At 54.4% G+C, this 23,005-nt stretch overlaps 1 protein-coding gene across 1 annotated transcript; it reads left to right on the top strand.

Annotated features, from left to right (window-relative positions):
* The first annotated feature begins 12,364 nt into the window (after positions 1 to 12,364).
* Positions 12,365 to 22,789, top strand: LOC138677387 (dnaJ homolog subfamily C member 3-like). The gene is made up of 12 exons (XM_069767471.1): positions 12,365 to 12,743; positions 16,062 to 16,172; positions 17,238 to 17,362; positions 17,483 to 17,557; positions 18,083 to 18,226; positions 18,306 to 18,487; positions 19,870 to 19,989; positions 20,115 to 20,220; positions 20,328 to 20,448; positions 21,438 to 21,570; positions 21,647 to 21,795; positions 22,317 to 22,789. Exons 1-12 carry the CDS (start codon positions 12,662 to 12,664, stop codon positions 22,454 to 22,456), a joined length of 1,488 nt encoding a protein of 495 aa, XP_069623572.1. The 5' UTR covers positions 12,365 to 12,661; the 3' UTR covers positions 22,457 to 22,789.
* The last annotated feature ends 216 nt before the right edge of the window (positions 22,790 to 23,005 follow it).

Here is a 23,005-nt window from a genome sequence, read left to right as displayed (position 1 = left end):
GAGGCGCAGCGTCATCCATACACTTGTATTATCTGCATTGTCCACCAGGAGGCGCAGCGTCATCCATACACTTGTATTGTCTGCATTGTCTACCAGGAGGCGCAGCGTCATTCATACACTTGTATTGTCTACAGGGTCCACCAGGAGGCGCAGCGTCATCCATACAGTTGTATTGTCTACAGGGTCCACCAGGAGGCGCAGCGTCATCCATACACTTGTATTATCTGCATTGTCCACCAGGAGGCGCAGCGTCATCCATACACTTGTATTATCTGCATTGTCCACCAGGAGGCGCAGCCTCAACCATACACTTGTATTATCTGCATTGTCCACCAGGAGGCGCAGCGTCCTCCATACACTTGTATTGTCTGCATTTTCCATACACTTGTATTGTCTGCATTGTCCACCAGGAGGCGCAGCGTCATCCATACACTTGTATTGTCTGCATTGTCCACCAGGAGGCGCAGCGTCCTCCATACACTTGTATTGTCTGCATTGTCCACCAGGAGGCGCAGCGTCATCCATACACTTGTATTATCTGCATTGTCCACCAGGAGGCGCAGCGTCCTCCATACACTTGTATTATCTGCATTGTCCACCAGGAGGCGCAGCGTCCTCCATACACTTGTATTATCTGCATTGTCCACCAGGCGGCGCAGCGTCATCCATACACTTGTATTGTCTGCAGTGTCCACCAGGAGGCGCAGCGTCATCTATACACTTGTATTATCTGCATTGTCCACCAGGAGGCGCAGCGTCATCCATACACTTGTATTGTCTGCATTGTCTACCAGGAGGCGCAGCGTCATCCATACACTTGTATTGTCTACAGGGTCCACCAGGAGGCGCAGCGTCATCCATACACTTGTATTGTCTACAGGGTCCACCAGGAGGCGCAGCGTCATCCATACACTTGTATTGTCTACAGGGTCCACCAGGAGGCACAGCGTCATCCATACACTTGTATTATCTGCATTGTCCACCAGGAGGCACAGCGTCATACATACACTTGTATTATCTGCATTGTGCACCAGGAGGCGCAGCGTCAACCATACACTTGTATTATCTGCATTGTCCACCAGGAGGCGCAGCGTCATCCATACACTTGTATTATCTGCATTGTCCACCAGGAGGCGCAGCGTCATCCATACACTTGTATTATCTGCATTGTCCACCAGGAGGCGCAGCGTCCTCCATACACTTGTATTGTCTGCATTGTCCACCAGGAGGCGCAGCGTCCTCCATACACTTGTATTGTCTGCATTGTCCACCAGGAGGCGCAGCGTCCTCCATACACTTGTATTATCTGCATTGTCCACCAGGAGGCGCAGCGTCCTCCATACACTTGTATTACCTGCATTGTCCACCAGGCGGCGCAGCGTCATCCATACACTTGTATTGTCTGCATTGTCCACCAGGAGGCGCAGCGTCATCCATACACTTGTATTATCTGCATTGTCCACCAGGAGGCGCAGCGTCATCCATACACTTGTATTGTCTGCATTGTCTACCAGGAGGCGCAGCGTCATTCATACACTTGTATTGTCTACAGGGTCCACCAGGAGGCGCAGCGTCATCCATACAGTTGTATTGTCTACAGGGTCCACCAGGAGGCGCAGCGTCATCCATACACTTGTATTATCTGCATTGTCCACCAGGAGGCGCAGCGTCATCCATACACTTGTATTATCTGCATTGTCCACCAGGAGGCGCAGCGTCATCCATACACTTGTATTATCTGCATTGTCCACCAGGAGGCGCAGCGTCCTCCATACACTTGTATTGTCTGCATTGTCCACCAGGAGGCGCAGCGTCCTCCATACACTTGTATTGTCTGCATTGTCCACCAGGAGGCGCAGCGTCCTCCATACACTTGTATTATCTGCATTGTCCACCAGGAGGCGCAGCGTCCTCCATACACTTGTATTACCTGCATTGTCCACCAGGCGGCGCAGCGTCATCCATACACTTGTATTGTCTGCATTGTCCACCAGGAGGCGCAGCGTCATCCATACACTTGTATTATCTGCATTGTCCACCAGGAGGCGCAGCGTCATCCATACACTTGTATTGTCTGCATTGTCTACCAGGAGGCGCAGCGTCATTCATACACTTGTATTGTCTACAGGGTCCACCAGGAGGCGCAGCGTCATCCATACAGTTGTATTGTCTACAGGGTCCACCAGGAGGCGCAGCGTCATCCATACACTTGTATTATCTGCATTGTCCACCAGGAGGCGCAGCGTCATCCATACACTTGTATTATCTGCATTGTCCACCAGGAGGCGCAGCCTCAACCATACACTTGTATTATCTGCATTGTCCACCAGGAGGCGCAGCGTCATCCATACACTTGTATTGTCTGCATTTTCCATACACTTGTATTGTCTGCATTGTCCACCAGGAGGCGCAGCGTCATCCATACACTTGTATTTTCTGCATTGTCCACCAGGAGGCGCAGCGTCCTCCATACACTTGTATTATCTGCATTGTCCACCAGGAGGCGCAGCGTCCTCCATACACTTGTATTATCTGCATTGTCCACCAGGAGGCGCAGCGTCATCCATACACTTGTATTATCTGCATTGTCCACCAGGAGGCGCAGCGTCATCCATACACTTGTATTATCTGCATTGTCCACCAGGAGGCGCATCGTCATCCATACACTTGTATTATCTGCATTGTCCACCAGGAGGCGCAGCGTCCTCCATACACTTGTATTATCTGCAGTGTCCACCAGGAGGCACAGCGTCATCCATACACTTGTATTATCTGCATTGTCCACCAGGAGGCGCAGCGTCCTCCATACACTTGTATTGTCTGCATTGTCCACCAGGAGGCGCAGCGTCCTCCATACACTTGTATTATCTGCATTGTCCACCAGGAGGCGCAACGTCAACCATACACTTGTATTGTCTACAGGGTCCACAAGGAGGCACAGCGTCAACCATACACTTGTATTATCTGCATTGTCCACCAGGAGGCGCAGAGTCCTCCATACATTTGTATTATCTGCATTGTCCACCAGGAGGAACAGCGTCATTCATACACTTGTATTATCTGCATTGTCCACCAGGAGGCGCAGCGTCCTCCATACACTTGTATTATCTGCATTGTCCACCAGGAGGCGCAGCGTCATCCATACACTTGTATTATCTGCATTGTCCACCAGGAGGCGCAGCGTCCTCCATACACTTGTATTATCTGCATTGTCCACCAGGAGGCGCAGCGTCCTCCATACACTTGTATTATCTGCATTGTCCACCAGGAGGCGCAGCGTCAACCATACACTTGTATTATCTGCAGTGTCCACCAGGAGGCGCAGCATCATCCATACACTTGTATTATCTGCATTGTCCACCAGGAGGCGGAGCGTCCTCCATACACTTGTATTATCTGCATTGTCCACCAGGAGGCGCAGCGTCATCCATACACTTGTATTATCTGCATTGTCCACCAGGAGGCGCAGCGTCCTCCATACACTTGTATTGTCTGCATTGTCCACCAGGAGGCGCAGCGTCCTCCATACACTTGTATTGTCTGCATTGTCCACCAGGAGGCGCAGCGTCCTCCATACAGTTGTATTGTCTACAGGGTCCACCAGGAGGCGCAGCGTCATCCATACAGTTGTATTGTCTACAGGGTCCACCAGGAGGCGCAGCGTCATCCATACACTTGTATTGTCTACAGGGTCCACCAGGAGGCACAGCGTCATCCATACACTTGTATTATCTGCATTGTCCACCAGGAGGCACAGCGTCATACATACACTTGTATTATCTGCATTGTGCACCAGGAGGCGCAGCGTCAACCATACACTTGTATTATCTGCATTGTCCACCAGGAGGCGCAGCGTCATCCATACACTTGTATTATCTGCATTGTCCACCAGGAGGCGCAGCGTCATCCATACACTTGTATTATCTGCATTGTCCACCAGGAGGCGCAGCGTCCTCCATACACTTGTATTGTCTGCATTGTCCACCAGGAGGCGCAGCGTCCTCCATACACTTGTATTGTCTGCATTGTCCACCAGGAGGCGCAGCGTCCTCCATACACTTGTATTATCTGCATTGTCCACCAGGAGGCGCAGCGTCCTCCATACACTTGTATTACCTGCATTGTCCACCAGGCGGCGCAGCGTCATCCATACACTTGTATTGTCTGCATTGTCCACCAGGAGGCGCAGCGTCATCCATACACTTGTATTATCTGCATTGTCCACCAGGAGGCGCAGCGTCATCCATACACTTGTATTGTCTGCATTGTCTACCAGGAGGCGCAGCGTCATTCATACACTTGTATTGTCTACAGGGTCCACCAGGAGGCGCAGCGTCATCCATACAGTTGTATTGTCTACAGGGTCCACCAGGAGGCGCAGCGTCATCCATACACTTGTATTATCTGCATTGTCCACCAGGAGGCGCAGCGTCATCCATACACTTGTATTATCTGCATTGTCCACCAGGAGGCGCAGCCTCAACCATACACTTGTATTATCTGCATTGTCCACCAGGAGGCGCAGCGTCATCCATACACTTGTATTGTCTGCATTTTCCATACACTTGTATTGTCTGCATTGTCCACCAGGAGGCGCAGCGTCATCCATACACTTGTATTTTCTGCATTGTCCACCAGGAGGCGCAGCGTCCTCCATACACTTGTATTATCTGCATTGTCCACCAGGAGGCGCAGCGTCCTCCATACACTTGTATTATCTGCATTGTCCACCAGGAGGCGCAGCGTCCTCCATACACTTGTATTGTCTGCATTTTCCATACACTTGTATTGTCTGCATTGTCCACCAGGAGGCGCAGCGTCATCCATACACTTGTATTGTCTGCATTGTCCACCAGGAGGCGCAGCGTCCTCCATACACTTGTATTGTCTGCATTGTCCACCAGGAGGCGCAGCGTCATCCATACACTTGTATTATCTGCATTGTCCACCAGGAGGCGCAGCGTCCTCCATACACTTGTATTATCTGCATTGTCCACCAGGAGGCGCAGCGTCCTCCATACACTTGTATTATCTGCATTGTCCACCAGGCGGCGCAGCGTCATCCATACACTTGTATTGTCTGCAGTGTCCACCAGGAGGCGCAGCGTCATCTATACACTTGTATTATCTGCATTGTCCACCAGGAGGCGCAGCGTCATCCATACACTTGTATTGTCTGCATTGTCTACCAGGAGGCGCAGCGTCATCCATACACTTGTATTGTCTACAGGGTCCACCAGGAGGCGCAGCGTCATCCATACACTTGTATTGTCTACAGGGTCCACCAGGAGGCGCAGCGTCATCCATACACTTGTATTGTCTACAGGGTCCACCAGGAGGCACAGCGTCATCCATACACTTGTATTATCTGCATTGTCCACCAGGAGGCACAGCGTCATACATACACTTGTATTATCTGCATTGTGCACCAGGAGGCGCAGCGTCAACCATACACTTGTATTATCTGCATTGTCCACCAGGAGGCGCAGCGTCATCCATACACTTGTATTATCTGCATTGTCCACCAGGAGGCGCAGCGTCATCCATACACTTGTATTATCTGCATTGTCCACCAGGAGGCGCAGCGTCCTCCATACACTTGTATTGTCTGCATTGTCCACCAGGAGGCGCAGCGTCCTCCATACACTTGTATTGTCTGCATTGTCCACCAGGAGGCGCAGCGTCCTCCATACACTTGTATTATCTGCATTGTCCACCAGGAGGCGCAGCGTCCTCCATACACTTGTATTACCTGCATTGTCCACCAGGCGGCGCAGCGTCATCCATACACTTGTATTGTCTGCATTGTCCACCAGGAGGCGCAGCGTCATCCATACACTTGTATTATCTGCATTGTCCACCAGGAGGCGCAGCGTCATCCATACACTTGTATTGTCTGCATTGTCTACCAGGAGGCGCAGCGTCATTCATACACTTGTATTGTCTACAGGGTCCACCAGGAGGCGCAGCGTCATCCATACAGTTGTATTGTCTACAGGGTCCACCAGGAGGCGCAGCGTCATCCATACACTTGTATTATCTGCATTGTCCACCAGGAGGCGCAGCGTCATCCATACACTTGTATTATCTGCATTGTCCACCAGGAGGCGCAGCCTCAACCATACACTTGTATTATCTGCATTGTCCACCAGGAGGCGCAGCGTCATCCATACACTTGTATTGTCTGCATTTTCCATACACTTGTATTGTCTGCATTGTCCACCAGGAGGCGCAGCGTCATCCATACACTTGTATTTTCTGCATTGTCCACCAGGAGGCGCAGCGTCCTCCATACACTTGTATTATCTGCATTGTCCACCAGGAGGCGCAGCGTCCTCCATACACTTGTATTATCTGCATTGTCCACCAGGAGGCGCAGCGTCATCCATACACTTGTATTATCTGCATTGTCCACCAGGAGGCGCAGCGTCATCCATACACTTGTATTATCTGCATTGTCCACCAGGAGGCGCATCGTCATCCATACACTTGTATTATCTGCATTGTCCACCAGGAGGCGCAGCGTCCTCCATACACTTGTATTATCTGCAGTGTCCACCAGGAGGCACAGCGTCATCCATACACTTGTATTATCTGCATTGTCCACCAGGAGGCGCAGCGTCCTCCATACACTTGTATTGTCTGCATTGTCCACCAGGAGGCGCAGCGTCCTCCATACACTTGTATTATCTGCATTGTCCACCAGGAGGCGCAACGTCAACCATACACTTGTATTGTCTACAGGGTCCACAAGGAGGCACAGCGTCAACCATACACTTGTATTATCTGCATTGTCCACCAGGAGGCGCAGAGTCCTCCATACATTTGTATTATCTGCATTGTCCACCAGGAGGAACAGCGTCATTCATACACTTGTATTATCTGCATTGTCCACCAGGAGGCGCAGCGTCCTCCATACACTTGTATTATCTGCATTGTCCACCAGGAGGCGCAGCGTCATCCATACACTTGTATTATCTGCATTGTCCACCAGGAGGCGCAGCGTCCTCCATACACTTGTATTATCTGCATTGTCCACCAGGAGGCGCAGCGTCCTCCATACACTTGTATTATCTGCATTGTCCACCAGGAGGCGCAGCGTCAACCATACACTTGTATTATCTGCAGTGTCCACCAGGAGGCGCAGCATCATCCATACACTTGTATTATCTGCATTGTCCACCAGGAGGCGCAGCGTCCTCCATACACTTGTATTATCTGCATTGTCCACCAGGAGGCGCAGCGTCATCCATACACTTGTATTATCTGCATTGTCCACCAGGAGGCGCAGCGTCCTCCATACACTTGTATTGTCTGCATTGTCCACCAGGAGGCGCAGCGTCCTCCATACACTTGTATTGTCTGCATTGTCCACCAGGAGGCGCAGCGTCCTCCATACACTTGTATTATCTGCATTGTCCACCAGGAGGCGCAGCGTCCTCCATACACTTGTATTACCTGCATTGTCCACCAGGCGGCGCAGCGTCATCCATACACTTGTATTGTCTGCATTGTCCACCAGGAGGCGCAGCGTCATCCATACACTTGTATTATCTGCATTGTCCACCAGGAGGCGCAGCGTCATCCATACACTTGTATTGTCTGCATTGTCTACCAGGAGGCGCAGCGTCATTCATACACTTGTATTGTCTACAGGGTCCACCAGGAGGCGCAGCGTCATCCATACAGTTGTATTGTCTACAGGGTCCACCAGGAGGCGCAGCGTCATCCATACACTTGTATTATCTGCATTGTCCACCAGGAGGCGCAGCGTCATCCATACACTTGTATTATCTGCATTGTCCACCAGGAGGCGCAGCCTCAACCATACACTTGTATTATCTGCATTGTCCACCAGGAGGCGCAGCGTCCTCCATACACTTGTATTGTCTGCATTTTCCATACACTTGTATTGTCTGCATTGTCCACCAGGAGGCGCAGCGTCATCCATACACTTGTATTGTCTGCATTGTCCACCAGGAGGCGCAGCGTCCTCCATACACTTGTATTGTCTGCATTGTCCACCAGGAGGCGCAGCGTCATCCATACACTTGTATTATCTGCATTGTCCACCAGGAGGCGCAGCGTCCTCCATACACTTGTATTATCTGCATTGTCCACCAGGAGGCGCAGCGTCCTCCATACACTTGTATTATCTGCATTGTCCACCAGGCGGCGCAGCGTCATCCATACACTTGTATTGTCTGCAGTGTCCACCAGGAGGCGCAGCGTCATCTATACACTTGTATTATCTGCATTGTCCACCAGGAGGCGCAGCGTCATCCATACACTTGTATTGTCTGCATTGTCTACCAGGAGGCGCAGCGTCATCCATACACTTGTATTGTCTACAGGGTCCACCAGGAGGCGCAGCGTCATCCATACACTTGTATTGTCTACAGGGTCCACCAGGAGGCGCAGCGTCATCCATACACTTGTATTGTCTACAGGGTCCACCAGGAGGCACAGCGTCATCCATACACTTGTATTATCTGCATTGTCCACCAGGAGGCACAGCGTCATACATACACTTGTATTATCTGCATTGTGCACCAGGAGGCGCAGCGTCAACCATACACTTGTATTATCTGCATTGTCCACCAGGAGGCGCAGCGTCATCCATACACTTGTATTATCTGCATTGTCCACCAGGAGGCGCAGCGTCATCCATACACTTGTATTATCTGCATTGTCCACCAGGAGGCGCAGCGTCCTCCATACACTTGTATTGTCTGCATTGTCCACCAGGAGGCGCAGCGTCCTCCATACACTTGTATTGTCTGCATTGTCCACCAGGAGGCGCAGCGTGCTCCATACACTTGTATTATCTGCATTGTCCACCAGGAGGCGCAGCGTCCTCCATACACTTGTATTACCTGCATTGTCCACCAGGCGGCGCAGCGTCATCCATACACTTGTATTGTCTGCATTGTCCACCAGGAGGCGCAGCGTCATCCATACACTTGTATTATCTGCATTGTCCACCAGGAGGCGCAGCGTCATCCATACACTTGTATTGTCTGCATTGTCTACCAGGAGGCGCAGCGTCATTCATACACTTGTATTGTCTACAGGGTCCACCAGGAGGCGCAGCGTCATCCATACAGTTGTATTGTCTACAGGGTCCACCAGGAGGCGCAGCGTCATCCATACACTTGTATTATCTGCATTGTCCACCAGGAGGCGCAGCGTCATCCATACACTTGTATTATCTGCATTGTCCACCAGGAGGCGCAGCCTCAACCATACACTTGTATTATCTGCATTGTCCACCAGGAGGCGCAGCGTCATCCATACACTTGTATTGTCTGCATTTTCCATACACTTGTATTGTCTGCATTGTCCACCAGGAGGCGCAGCGTCATCCATACACTTGTATTTTCTGCATTGTCCACCAGGAGGCGCAGCGTCCTCCATACACTTGTATTATCTGCATTGTCCACCAGGAGGCGCAGCGTCCTCCATACACTTGTATTATCTGCATTGTCCACCAGGAGGCGCAGCGTCATCCATACACTTGTATTATCTGCATTGTCCACCAGGAGGCGCAGCGTCATCCATACACTTGTATTATCTGCATTGTCCACCAGGAGGCGCATCGTCATCCATACACTTGTATTATCTGCATTGTCCACCAGGAGGCGCAGCGTCCTCCATACACTTGTATTATCTGCAGTGTCCACCAGGAGGCACAGCGTCATCCATACACTTGTATTATCTGCATTGTCCACCAGGAGGCGCAGCGTCCTCCATACACTTGTATTGTCTGCATTGTCCACCAGGAGGCGCAGCGTCCTCCATACACTTGTATTATCTGCATTGTCCACCAGGAGGCGCAACGTCAACCATACACTTGTATTGTCTACAGGGTCCACAAGGAGGCACAGCGTCAACCATACACTTGTATTATCTGCATTGTCCACCAGGAGGCGCAGAGTCCTCCATACATTTGTATTATCTGCATTGTCCACCAGGAGGAACAGCGTCATTCATACACTTGTATTATCTGCATTGTCCACCAGGAGGCGCAGCGTCCTCCATACACTTGTATTATCTGCATTGTCCACCAGGAGGCGCAGCGTCATCCATACACTTGTATTATCTGCATTGTCCACCAGGAGGCGCAGCGTCCTCCATACACTTGTATTATCTGCATTGTCCACCAGGAGGCGCAGCGTCATCCATACACTTGTATTATCTGCAGTGTCCACCAGGAGGCGCAGCATCATCCATACACTTGTATTATCTGCATTGTCCACCAGGAGGCGCAGCGTCCTCCATACACTTGTATTATCTGCATTGTCCACCAGGAGGCGCAGCGTCATCCATACACTTGTATTATCTGCATTGTCCACCAGGAGGCGCAGCGTCCTCCATACACTTGTATTGTCTGCATTGTCCACCAGGAGGCGCAGCGTCCTCCATACACTTGTATTGTCTGCATTGTCCACCAGGAGGCGCAGCGTCCTCCATACACTTGTATTATCTGCATTGTCCACCAGGAGGCGCAGCGTCCTCCATACACTTGTATTACCTGCATTGTCCACCAGGCGGCGCAGCGTCATCCATACACTTGTATTGTCTGCATTGTCCACCAGGAGGCGCAGCGTCATCCATACACTTGTATTATCTGCATTGTCCACCAGGAGGCGCAGCGTCATCCATACACTTGTATTGTCTGCATTGTCTACCAGGAGGCGCAGCGTCATTCATACACTTGTATTGTCTACAGGGTCCACCAGGAGGCGCAGCGTCATCCATACAGTTGTATTGTCTACAGGGTCCACCAGGAGGCGCAGCGTCATCCATACACTTGTATTATCTGCATTGTCCACCAGGAGGCGCAGCGTCATCCATACACTTGTATTATCTGCATTGTCCACCAGGAGGCGCAGCCTCAACCATACACTTGTATTATCTGCATTGTCCACCAGGAGGCGCAGCGTCATCCATACACTTGTATTGTCTGCATTTTCCATACACTTGTATTGTCTGCATTGTCCACCAGGAGGCGCAGCGTCATCCATACACTTGTATTTTCTGCATTGTCCACCAGGAGGCGCAGCGTCCTCCATACACTTGTATTATCTGCATTGTCCACCAGGAGGCGCAGCGTCCTCCATACACTTGTATTATCTGCATTGTCCACCAGGAGGCGCAGCGTCATCCATACACTTGTATTATCTGCATTGTCCACCAGGAGGCGCATCGTCATCCATACACTTGTATTATCTGCATTGTCCACCAGGAGGCGCAGCGTCCTCCATACACTTGTATTATCTGCATTGTCCACCAGGAGGCGCATCGTCATCCATACACTTGTATTATCTGCATTGTCCATCAGGAGGCGCAGCGTCATCCATACACTTGTATTATCTGCATTGTCCACCAGGAGGCACAGCGTCATCCATACACTTGTATTATCTGCATTGTCCACCAGGAGGCGCAGCGTCCTCCATACACTTGTATTGTCTGCATTGTCCACCAGGAGGCGCAGCCTCAACCATACACTTGTATTGTCTACAGGGTCCACAAGGAGGCACAGCGTCAACCATACACTTGTATTATCTGCATTGTCCACCAGGAGGCGCAGAGTCATACATACATTTGTATTATCTGCATTGTCCACCAGGAGGAACAGCGTCATTCATACACTTGTATTATCTGCATTGTCCACCAGGAGGCGCAGCGTCAACCATACACTTGTATTATCTGCAGTGTCCACCAGGAGGCGCAGCATCATCCATACACTTGTATTATCTGCATTGTCCACCAGGAGGCGCAGCGACCTCCATACACTTGTATTATCTAGAGTGTCCACCAGGAGGCGCAGCGTCATCCATACACTTGTATTATCTGCAGTGTCCACCAGGAGGCGCAGCATCATCCATACACTTGTATTATCTGCATTGTCCATCAGGAGGCGCAGCGTCCTCCATACACTTGTATTATCTGCATTGTCCATCAGGAGGCGCAGCGTCCTCCATACACTTGTATTATCTGCATTGTCCACCAGGCGGCGCAGAATCATCACACTACTGCATTATCAGTGTATTCCAAAAGTATGCTTGTATTATTTCCACTCTCCTCCAGGTGGCGCTATGTCATTACTCAGACGCAATCACGTGATGCTATACACCGCTGTCAATAGCGACCAATCAAAGCAAGAGTTTGAAAAAGTGGGCGGTTAGATTAATCTACATATAAAAAAAGGGACCAATAAGAATCCAGCAGGTGGCAAAGACGCTTAGCCATGCGAAGCGTCAATAGCCAATAAAAATTAGGAAGGGTGGAGTCTTAAATACTGATTCACCAATCACAAGGCGCTGCTAATCATCACCAAGGATACAAGAGAAGTGAAAGTGGGAGAAAAGGCAAGGAGGCGCGGTGATGACGTCATGCTGCTTCACAGCTTCGGACCAATTAGCGCCCCCCACGCTATCTAATACTTGCCAGTGATTGGTCCGCGCTGCGCTCCCGGATGCGGCTCCTGGAGTGGTTGTCAGATGCGGCTGTGTGACAGCCGGAAGCGGAAGTGCCGCAGTGTCAGTGTGTGCAGGGGATGTGCAGCGCTGCGGGGTGACGGCGGAGCTGCAGGTAGAGTGCGGCGTCTCCTCCAGAGCTGCACTCCGCAGCCGGTGACGTCTGTGTCCCCGCGGCCATGGAGAGAGCGCGGCGCGGTGTGAGCGGGGTCCTGTCCTCCCTGTCCCTCCTCTGCGTCTTCCTGGACGTGCGGCTGGACGGTGAGTTCTGAGCCCCCATGACAACTCCTCCTGGCCGCCATAAGACTGCGGTGCCTGAAGAGTTGTCATAGGGACCCGTGATAGATGGACGACGGCCCCAGAGACCCCCGGGGTCAGTGTGGGCTTCTCCCGTGTGCAGCGTCCCCCCGGGGTCAGTGTGGTCTTCTCCTGGGTGCAGCGTCCCCCCGGGGTCAGTGTGGGCTTCTCCTGGCTGCAGCGTCCCCCCGGGGTCAGTGTGGTCTTCTCCTGGCTGCAGCGTCCCCCCGAGGTCAGTGTGGTCTTCTCCTGGCTGCAGCGTCCCCCCGGGGTCAGTGTGGGCTTCTCCTGGGTGCAGCATCCCCCCGGGGTCAGTGTGGTCTTCTCCTGGGTGCAGCGTCCCCCCGGGGTCAGTGTGAGCTTCTCCTGGGTGCAGCGTCCCCCCGGGGTCAGTGTGGGCTTCTCCTGGCTGCAGCGTCCCCCCGAGGTCAGTGTGGTCTTCTCCTGGCTGCAGCGTCCCCCCGGGGTCAGTGTGGGCTTCTCCTGGCTGCAGCGTCCCCCCGAGGTCAGTGTGGTCTTCTCCTGGGTGCAGCGTCCCCCCGGGGTCAGTGTGAGCTTCTCCTGGGTGCAGCGTCCCCCCGGGGTCAGTGTGGGCTTCTCCTGGCTGCAGCGTCCCCCCGAGGTCAGTGTGGGCTTCTCCTGGCTGCAGCGTCCCCCCGGGGTCAGTGTGAGCTTCTCCTGGCTGCAGCGTCCCCCCGAGGTCAGTGTGGTCTTCTCCTGGGTGCAGCGTCCCCCCGGGGTCAGTGTGGGCTTCTCCTGGGTGCAGCGTCCCCCCGGGGTCAGTGTGGGCTTCTCCTGGGTGCAGCGTCCCCCCGGGGTCAGTGTGGGCTTCTCCTGGGTGCAGCGTCCCCCCGGGGTCAGTGTGGGCTTCTCCTGGGTGCAGCGTCCCCCCGGGGTCAGTGTGGGCTTCTCCTGGGTGCACCGTCCCCCCGGGGTCAGTGTGGGCTTCTCCTGGGTGCAGCGTCCCCCCGGGGTCAGTGTGGGCTTCTCCTGGCTGCAGCGTCCCCCCGAGGTCAGTGTGGTCTTCTCCTGGCTGCAGCGTCCCCCCGGGGTCAGTGTGGGCTTCTCCTGGGTGCAGCGTCCCCCCGGGGTCAGTGTGGGCTTCTCCTGGCTGCAGCGTCCCCCCGAGGTCAGTGTGGTCTTCTCCTGGGTGCAGCGTCCCCCCGGGGTCAGTGTGGGCTTCTCCTGGGTGCAGCGTCCCCCCGGGGTCAGTGTGGGCTTCTCCTGGGTGCAGCGTCCCCCCGGGGTCAGTGTGGTCTTCTCCTGGGTGCAGCGTCCCCCCGGGGTCAGTGTGGGCTTCTCCTGGGTGCAGCGTCCCCCCGGGGTCAGTGTGGGCTTCTCCTGGGTGCAGCGTCCCCCCGGGGTCAGTGTGAGCTTCTCCTGGGTGCAGCGTCCCCCCGGGGTCAGTGTGGGCTTCTCCTGGGTGCACCGTCCCCCCGGGGTCAGTGTGGTCTTCTCCCGTGTGCAGCGTCCCCCCGGGGTCAGTGTGGGCTTCTCCTGGGTGCAGCGTCCCCCGGGGTCAGTGTGGGCTTCTCCTGGGTGAAGCGTCCCCCCGGGGTCAGTGTGGGCTTCTCCTGGGTGCACCGTCCCCCCGGGGTCAGTGTGGGCTTCTCCTGGGTGCAGCGTCCCCCCGGGGTCAGTGTGGTCTTCTCCTGGGTGCAGCGTCCCCCCGGGGTCAGTGTGGGCTTCTCCTGGGTGCAGCGTCCCCCCGGGGTCAGTGTGAGCTTCTCCTGGGTGCAGCGTCCCCCCGGGGTCAGTGTGGTCTTCTCCTGGCTGCAGCGTCCCCCCGAGGTCAGTGTGGTCTTCTCCTGGGTGCAGCGTCCCCCCGGGGTCAGTGTGGGCTTCTCCTGGGTGCAGCGTCCCCCCGGGGTCAGTGTGGTCTTCTCCTGGCTGCAGCGTCCCCCCGAGGTCAGTGTGGTCTTCTCCTGGGTGCAGCGTCCCCCCGGGGTCAGTGTGAGCTTCTCCTGGGTGCAGCGTCCCCCCGGGGTCAGTGTGGGCTTCTCCTGGGTGCAGCGTCCCCCCGAGGTCAGTGTGGTCTTCTCCTGGGTGCAGCGTCCCCCCGGGGTCAGTGTGGTCTTCTCCTGGGTGCAGCGTCCCCCGGGGTCAGTGTGGGCTTCTCCTGGCTGCAGCGTCCCCCCGAGGTCAGTGTGGTCTTCTCCTGGGTGCAGCGTCCCCCCGGGGTCAGTGTGAGCTTCTCCTGGGTGCAGCGTCCCCCCGAGGTCAGTGTGGTCTTCTCCTGGGTGCAGCGTCCCCCCGGGGTCAGTGTGAGCTTCTCCTGGGTGCAGCGTCCCCCCGAGGTCAGTGTGGCCTTCTCCTGGCTGCAGCGTCCCCCCGGGGTCAGTGTGGGCTTCTCCTGGCTGCAGCGTCCCCCCGGGGTCAGTGTGGGCTTCTCCTGGGTGCAGCGTCCCCCGGGGTCAGTGTGGTCTTCTCCTGGGTGCAGCGTCCCCCGGGGTCAGTGTGGGCTTCTCCTGGGTGAAGCGTCCCCCCGGGGTCAGTGTGGGCTTCTCCTGGGTGCAGCGTCCCCCGGGGGTCAGTGTGGGCTTCTCCTGGGTGCAGCGTCCCCCGGGGTCAGTGTGGGCTTCTCCTGGGTGCAGCGTCCCCCCGGGGTCAGTGTGAGCTTCTCCTGGCTGCAGCGTCCCCCCGGGGTCAGTGTGGGCTTCTCCTGGGTGCAGCGTCCCCCGGGGTCAGTGTGGTCTTCTCCTGGGTGCAGCGTCCCCCGGGGTCAGTGTGGGCTTCTCCTGGCTGCAGCGTCCCCCCGGGGTCAGTGTGGGCTTCTCCTGGCTGCAGCGTCCCCCCGGGGTCAGTGTGGGCTTCTCCTGGGTGCAGCGTCCCCCGGGGTCAGTGTGGTCTTCTCCTGGGTGCAGCGTCCCCCGGGGTCAGTGTGAGCTTCTCCTGGGTGCAGCGTCCCCCCGGGGTCAGTGTGAGCTTCTCCTGGGTGCAGCGTCCCCCCGGGGTCAGTGTGGTCTTCTCCTGGGTGCAGCGTCCCCCGGGGTCAGTGTGAGCTTCTCCTGGGTGCAGCGTCCCCCCGGGGTCAGTGTGAGCTTCTCCTGGGTGCAGCGTCCCCCCGGGGTCAGTGTGGTCTTCTCCTGGGTGCAGCGTCCCCCCGGGGTCAGTGTGGGCTTCTCCTGGGTGCAGCGTCCCCCCGGGGTCAGTGTGGGCTTCTCCTGGGTGCAGCGTCCCCCCGGGGTCAGTGTGAGCTTCTCCTGGGTGCAGCGTCCCCCCGGGGTCAGTGTGGGCTTTCGGAGTCCCCGGTGGTGACACTGCCTGTCCTGATCACCACAGGGTCACTGGCTGCCGGGCCGGCGGAGGTGGAGAGTCACCTGGAAATGGGCCGGAAGCTCTTGGCTGCAGGACAACTGGCAGAGGCGCTGTCTCATTATCACGCGGCTGTAGGTGAGTGCACGGGTGTGTAGATATATTCACAGGGTGTGACTGAGGCTGCTGCAGGGCACGGACTGCACACCAGAGGGCAGCACATCTCACACTGATGGTGCAGTGACAGGTGATGGCGGCAGAGCTCCGCTCCCTGCAGGGGAGGTCTGTGCTGACACAGGGAAGGATACACTACAGGGACAATCACTCCTAACATCCCCGGTGATGGGAGCGCTGCATTGTACTAAGACTACACTCACACCCAAAGCTGCGGACACAGTTCTGTTGTCATGTCTGGTCACATCTAGAGCTGCAATCACAATTCTGCCTTTTTATATTATATACTTTAGTCACATCCAGAGCTGCAGTCACATTTAAGCCACTTTCATGTTTCATACTGGAGTCACATCACAAGCTGCATTCAGCATAAATTCTGCTATCCTTCCCCCCCCCCCCCCCCCCCCTTCCCCAGGGGTCCATCCTCCTCGGTGACCTGCTGCCCGTCCCCCAAGGGTCCATCCTCCTCGGTGACCTGCTGCCCGTCCCCCAGGGGTCCATCCTCCTCTGTGACCTGCTGCCGGTCCCCCCCAGGGGTCCATCCTCCTCGGTGACCTGCTGCCGGTCCCCCCCAGGGGTCCATCCTCCTCGGTGACCTGCTGCCCGTCCCCCAGGGGTCCATCCTCCTCGGTGACCTCCTGCCCGTCCCCCAGGGGTCCATCCTCCTCGGTGACCTGCTGCCCGTCCCCCAGGGGTCCATCCTCCTCGGTGACCTGCTGCCGGTCCCCCCCAGGGGTCCATCCTCCTCTGTGACCTGCTGCCCGTCCCCCGGGGGTCCATCCTCCTCGGTGACCTGCTGCCCGTCCCCCGGGGGTCCATCCTCCTCGGTGATCTGCTGCCCGTCCCCCAGGGGTCCATCCTCCTCGGTGACCTGCTGCCGGTCCCCCCCCCCCAGGGGTCCATCCTCCTCGGTGACCTGCTGCCGGTCCCCCCCAGGGGTCCATCCTCCTCGGTGACCTCCTGCCCGTCCCCCGGGGGTCCATCCTCCTCGGTGACCTGTTGTCCCATGATTATATCTTTCTGTTGCAGATGGGGACCCCAAAAACTACCTGACCTATTACAAGCGAGCCACGGTTTACCTGGCCATGGGGAAGTTTAAGTTGGCGCTGCCGGATCTCAGCAAAGCCATTGAGCTGAAGCCGGACTTCCTGACCGTAAGTGTCTCCTCCTATAGTCAGGTCTTAGTCCTCCAGGGCTGCTGTACCTCTCCCTGCCTATAGGAGCGCTGCAGAGGCGGCTACTTGATGTCTGACCCCCTGACTCTTGTCCTGCAGGCCAGACTGCAGCGTGGGAACATCTTCCTGAAGCAGGGGGACACAAACGAAGCCAAAGAAGATTTCCAGTCCGTGGTGAGTGCGCCCTCCTGTGTTCAGTCATGTGCATTGCATTGTGGGAGATGTGGCGTTATCCTGGTGCACGTGCTACATCTACAGCAGCACTGAGACTCATATCACTCCCAGAGCTGAAATCACAATGCTGTTACAATGACACAATATCTGTGTGCAGCGTTTTATACACCTGGTGCTGCTGTCAAAATTCGGCTTTTAGATCGTAATAATCTCTCCCAGAGCTGTAATCACTATTCTGCTGTGTAAGCCATGCCTTTATAGTCAGAGCTGCGGTCACAATTCTGCTGTGCAGAGCTTCCTCAGCTCGGCTCCATTCACATCTAGAGCTGCAATCGTTAGTTATATTCCTGTACATGAGATGACTGCGCCGTGCCTAGTGTACCCCCCCCGTGCCCACTGTATGAACCTGCTGTAGATGGATGCTGTCTGATTTCAGCTCTTGCAGCTGTGGCTGGCGTATATGATGGCACAGATGTCCCGGACCACCCTGTTAGATTTCTGATGCCATATTACTTTTCCCGGTAGCTGGCGAGCAGCCCCTCCAATGAAGAAGCCAAGAGTCAGCTGGAGCGAGCCCAAGAGGTGGAGATTCTCCGGGATGCGGCCTGGGGGACCTATAACCAGGAGGATTACGTGGGGGCCGTCAGCTGGCTGGACAGGGTGGTCGAGGTAACGCACCTGTGGGGTCCACACGTCTATGACTCGGGGGTCCTCCATGCCTTACTGGTAACTGTCCTTGGTCTTCCAGTATTCCCCATGGGACCCCAGTATGCGGGAGCTGCGCTCCGAGTGTTACCTGCACAATGGTGAGGTGATGAAGGCCATCCAGGACCTGAAGCCCACCACCAAGCTCCGCAACGACAATCGAGCCGCCTACCTGAAGCTCAGCACGCTCTACTTCATCATGGGCGACCACGAGGAGAGCCTGAGGTGGGGAAAGGAGAGGGGATGATGTCATGTGACCCTGAGTGTCCTGATGTCGTGTATTCACTGTAGGGTGGTGTCACCTCCACAGGTGTGAGGTCGTGTGTTTGCTGTAGGGTCATGTCACCTCTCCACAGGTGTGAGGTCGTGTGTTTGCTGTAGGGTCATGTCACCTCTCCACAGGTGTGAGGTCATGTGTTTGCTGTAGGGTCATGTCACCTCTCCACAGGTGTGAGGTCGTGTGTTTGCTGTAGGGTCATGTCACCTCTCCACAGGTGTGAGGTCATGTGTTTGCTGTAGGGTCATGTCACCTCTCCACAGGTGTGAGGTCGTGTGTTTGCTGTAGGGTCATGTCACCTCTCCACAGGTGTGAGGTCGTGTGTTTGCTGTAGGGTCATGTCACCTCTCCACAGGTGTGAGGTCATGTGTTTGCTGTAGGGTCATGTCACCTCTCCACAGGTGTGAGGTCGTGTTTGCTTTAGGGTCATGTCACCTCTCCACAGGTGTGAGGTCGTGTTTGCTTTAGGGTCATGTCACCTCTCCACAGGTGTGAGGTCGTGTTTGCTTTAGGGTCATGTCACCTCTCCACGGGGGTGGTGTCACCTCTCCACGGGGGTGGTTAGAGAACGGGGTCATCGGTGCCCCCTACTGGAGATATAACGTCTGAAACTTCCTATTGACCCTTTTATAGAGATTTAGGATGTAAAGTGAAGCGAGAGTCTTCTCCATTTGTAGACAGCTGTCTCTCGGGGTGCGAGGCTGTGACTGAGGCCTTGGGTGCAGAGTTTCCATTAACTCCTTCACAACATTGGAGGCTCTGAGCGTTGATTCCTACTATTAACCGTTTACATGCTGACGTCAATATCTGACAGCTAAGGCGCGCTGTCCTCCAGGAAGCGGGCCGCTCCGACGTCATCACACGGTGTCGATCAGTTGCGGTGGCGCCAGGACCTGCTGAAGGCCTCTGACCGGCCATTCTCTTCTCCGGTGAAGCGCAGCCATGGGCTAAACTTTTTCATTACCATAACTTGGAGACGCCGTCAATCAAAACCCAGAAACAGTAGAGGAATTGCATTTTTTTTTTTTTTTTCCTCCATACTTGGCAAAATGGATGGTGTCATCCAAAACTACAACTTGTCCTGCAATAAAAGCCTATGTAAGAATAAAAAAAGAAATATTTCCCTTTGCATGCTGATGTTCTGAAAGCTAGCCCTTACCTGGCAGATGCCCTGATGATGTCTCGTACGTGTGTGATGTCGCGTTTCTCCATATATCCCCATTTGCTGTTCTTTCTGTGACGTCTCCACACTCTGACACGCTTGTATTGTCCTAGAGGTGGATGTTGAGCGTCGCTCTCCTCCGTCTCACTGTGTGCTCATTCTCTGCAGTCATGTCCGCGAGTGTCTAAAGCTGGACCAGGACGATAAGGATTGTCACACCCATTATAAACATGTGAAGAAGCTGTCCCGACAGCTGGAGGCCGCCGAGGAGATGGTCCGCGACCAGAGGTGGGTGTCGGCCGGCTCCTGGCGGGAGGGTTTGATGATGCCACTGACCTCATGTCCCCGCGCTCCCTCGCCATATACTGGGACTCTGCATATTATATATAATTAGGGTGGATGTTCGTCTGCAGATACGAAGCCGCCATCGAGAAATTCGAAGCCGTAATAAAGACAGAGCAGGAAGTTGAAATTTACAGGAAGAGAGCGAAGGAGCGGATCTGTCACTGCTTATCCAAGGTGCGGCCACCACACGTCTCGTGTCCTACAGACGCCTCACTCTCTATGATCCACCTCCTCAAAGCGGCCATGAGAAGATCTAATTCTGTGTTCTCCTTACACCCCAGAGTCAGCACGTAGACGCGGCCATCAAAGTGTGTACAGAAGCTCTGCACAGAGACCCCCACAATTCTCAGGTGCTGAAGGACCGGGCGGAGGTTTACATCCTGAATGAGGAGTACGAGAAAGGTCCGTCCAGGCTCGTGATGATCTCCGGAGAGGATGTCCTCTACTTCTCTTCATTCTTCCCTCTCTCATATCTGTTATCCTGTCTCCCTCCATCTATCTCCTCCTTCCTCTGTTGCTCTTTACTTGCCACCCCCACCTTTTTTTTTTGTTGTTGTTCTTTGGCCTCCAATCTCATGTTTACATCTATTAGCTCGCTCTGCCCTTTTGCGTCGGCCCCTCTCCTCGCTCGCTCTGCCCTTTGCGTCGGCCCCTCTCCTCGCTCGCTCTGCCGTTTGTGTCGGCCCCTCTCCTCGCTCGCTCTGCCCTTTGCGTCGGCCCCTCTCCTCGCTCGCTCTGCCCTTTGCGTCGGCCCCTCTGCTTGCTGGCTCTGCCCTTTTGCGTCGGCCCCTCTCCTCGCTCGCTCTGCCCTTTTGCGTCGGCCCCTCTCCTCGCTCGCTCTGCCCTTTGCGTCGGCCCCTCTGCTTGCTGGCTCTGCCCTTTGCGTCGGCCCCTCTCCTCGCTCGCTCTGCCCTTTGCGTCGGCCCCTCTGCTTGCTGGCTCTGCCCTTTGCGTCGGCCCCTCTCCTCGCTCGCTCTGCCCTTTGCGTCGGCCCCTCTCCTCGCTCGCTCTGCCCTTTTGCGTCGGCCCCTCTCCTCTCCTCGCTCGCTCTGCCCTTTTGCGTCGGCCCCTCTGCTCGCTCTGCCCTTTTGCGTCGGCCCCTCTGCTCGCTCTGCCCTTTTGCGTCGGCCCCTCTGCTCGCTCTGCCCTTTTGCGTCGGCCCCTCTGCTCGCTCTGCCCTTTTGCGTCGGCCCCTCTGCTCGCTCTGCCCTTTTGCGTCGGCCCCTCTGCTCGCTCTGCCCTTTTGCGTCGGCCCCTCTGCTCGCTCTGCCCTTTTGCGTCGGCCCCTCTCCTCACTAGCTCTGCCCCTCTCCCCTTCATATCCTTGTCTCTTCCAGTTCCCCATCTCGACTTGTCTGTTGGTCACCTCCTCTCTCCTTCTGTTTCCGCAGCGGTGGAAGATTTTCAGCAAGCGAAGGACCTGGATGGAGAAAATGAGGAGATAAATCAGGGTCTGGAGAGGGCACAGAAGTTGCTGAAACAATCCCGGAAGCGAGATTACTACAAAATCTTAGGTGTCAAGAGGTAAATGATGAATTCTATAAATAGTGACCTAAACAATACAGGGAGGGGTAATGACACTACGACCACCTCCTCACAGAAATGCCAACAAGCAGGAAGTCATCAAAGCCTACAGGAAGCTGGCACAGCAATGGCACCCGGACAACTTCCAGTCAGAAGAGGACAAAAAAGAAGCAGAAAAGAAATTCATTGATATTGCCGCAGCCAAAGAAGTGTTAACAGACCCAGGTAAGTGTTAAAAAAAAAAAAAAAAGTCTATAACCCTGACCAATACCCCCCCCCCATGTAAAAGGATATAACTGCTATAATACTGCCCCTATGTACAAGAATATAACTACTATAATACTGCCCCTATGTACAAGAATATAACTACTATAATACTGCCCCTATGTACAAGAATATAACTACTATAATAATGCCCCTATGTACAAGAATATAACTACTATAATACTGCCCCTATGTACAAGAATATAACTACTATAATACTGCTCTTATGTACAAGAATATAACTACTATAATACTCCTCTTATGTACAAGAATATAACTACTATAATACTGCTCCTATATACAAGAATATAACTACTATAATACTGCTCCTATGTACAAGAATATAACTACTATAATACTGCTCCTATGTACAAGAATATAACTACTATAATACTGCTCCTATGTACAAGAATATAACTACTATAATACTGCTCCTTTTCAGATGCCAATATAACCTTATGTAACCACTATTACATTTTCAGAAATGCGTCAGAAGGTCGATGCTGGAGAAGATCCACTAGATCCTGAAAATCAGCAGGGCTCCGGACACCACCAACAATGGCCTTTTGAGTTTAACCCATTCAGTTCAGGAAACTTTCATTTCAAATTTAACTTTAACTGAGTCTCCCGCGCCCTTGTAGTGGCCGATCGGAGACCGGAGAACACTCCATACGTGGTTGTCCTGTAAGGACCTCTTCCTCTTGTACCGTTTACAGCGGTGGAGGAGGGGTTTCCTTCCTTCCATACTTGATCATGGTCAGTTCTTGGCTTCTTTTTGTGGTGGGTGTATTCCCGAGACTTTCAGCAAATCAGCCGTTCATGGACAGGATTCACCCTATGTGTAGGAAGGAGAGCTGCACACATCCTCTGGAAAGTGGATATTTAGAGGGTCAGAGACTCTGGGTTTGGGTCGGGGTTCAGATGTATATTAAAATATCTATGATTTTAATAGGAATATTCTACTGGGTTTCTACTTCCTTTCATTTATTCTCAGCAGCACAGAGTATTTCAAGACTGGCGTGGAGAGTATTAACCTGGGTCAGGTGCTCCTGTAAGAATGAAATCGTATCACCGAGGCTGGAGTTGGAAGCGGGCTCCTTTATGGTGGGGGTGTTGATGCCCTGCAAGGAAAGAGGCATGGGCTTGGGGAGTCTCTCAGTCTAATATTGGA

This window comes from Ranitomeya imitator, chromosome 4 (assembly GCF_032444005.1).
Source record: "Ranitomeya imitator isolate aRanImi1 chromosome 4, aRanImi1.pri, whole genome shotgun sequence".
NCBI lineage: Eukaryota > Metazoa > Chordata > Amphibia > Anura > Dendrobatidae > Ranitomeya > Ranitomeya imitator.
This window is presented reverse-complemented; position numbering and strand designations above follow the sequence as displayed.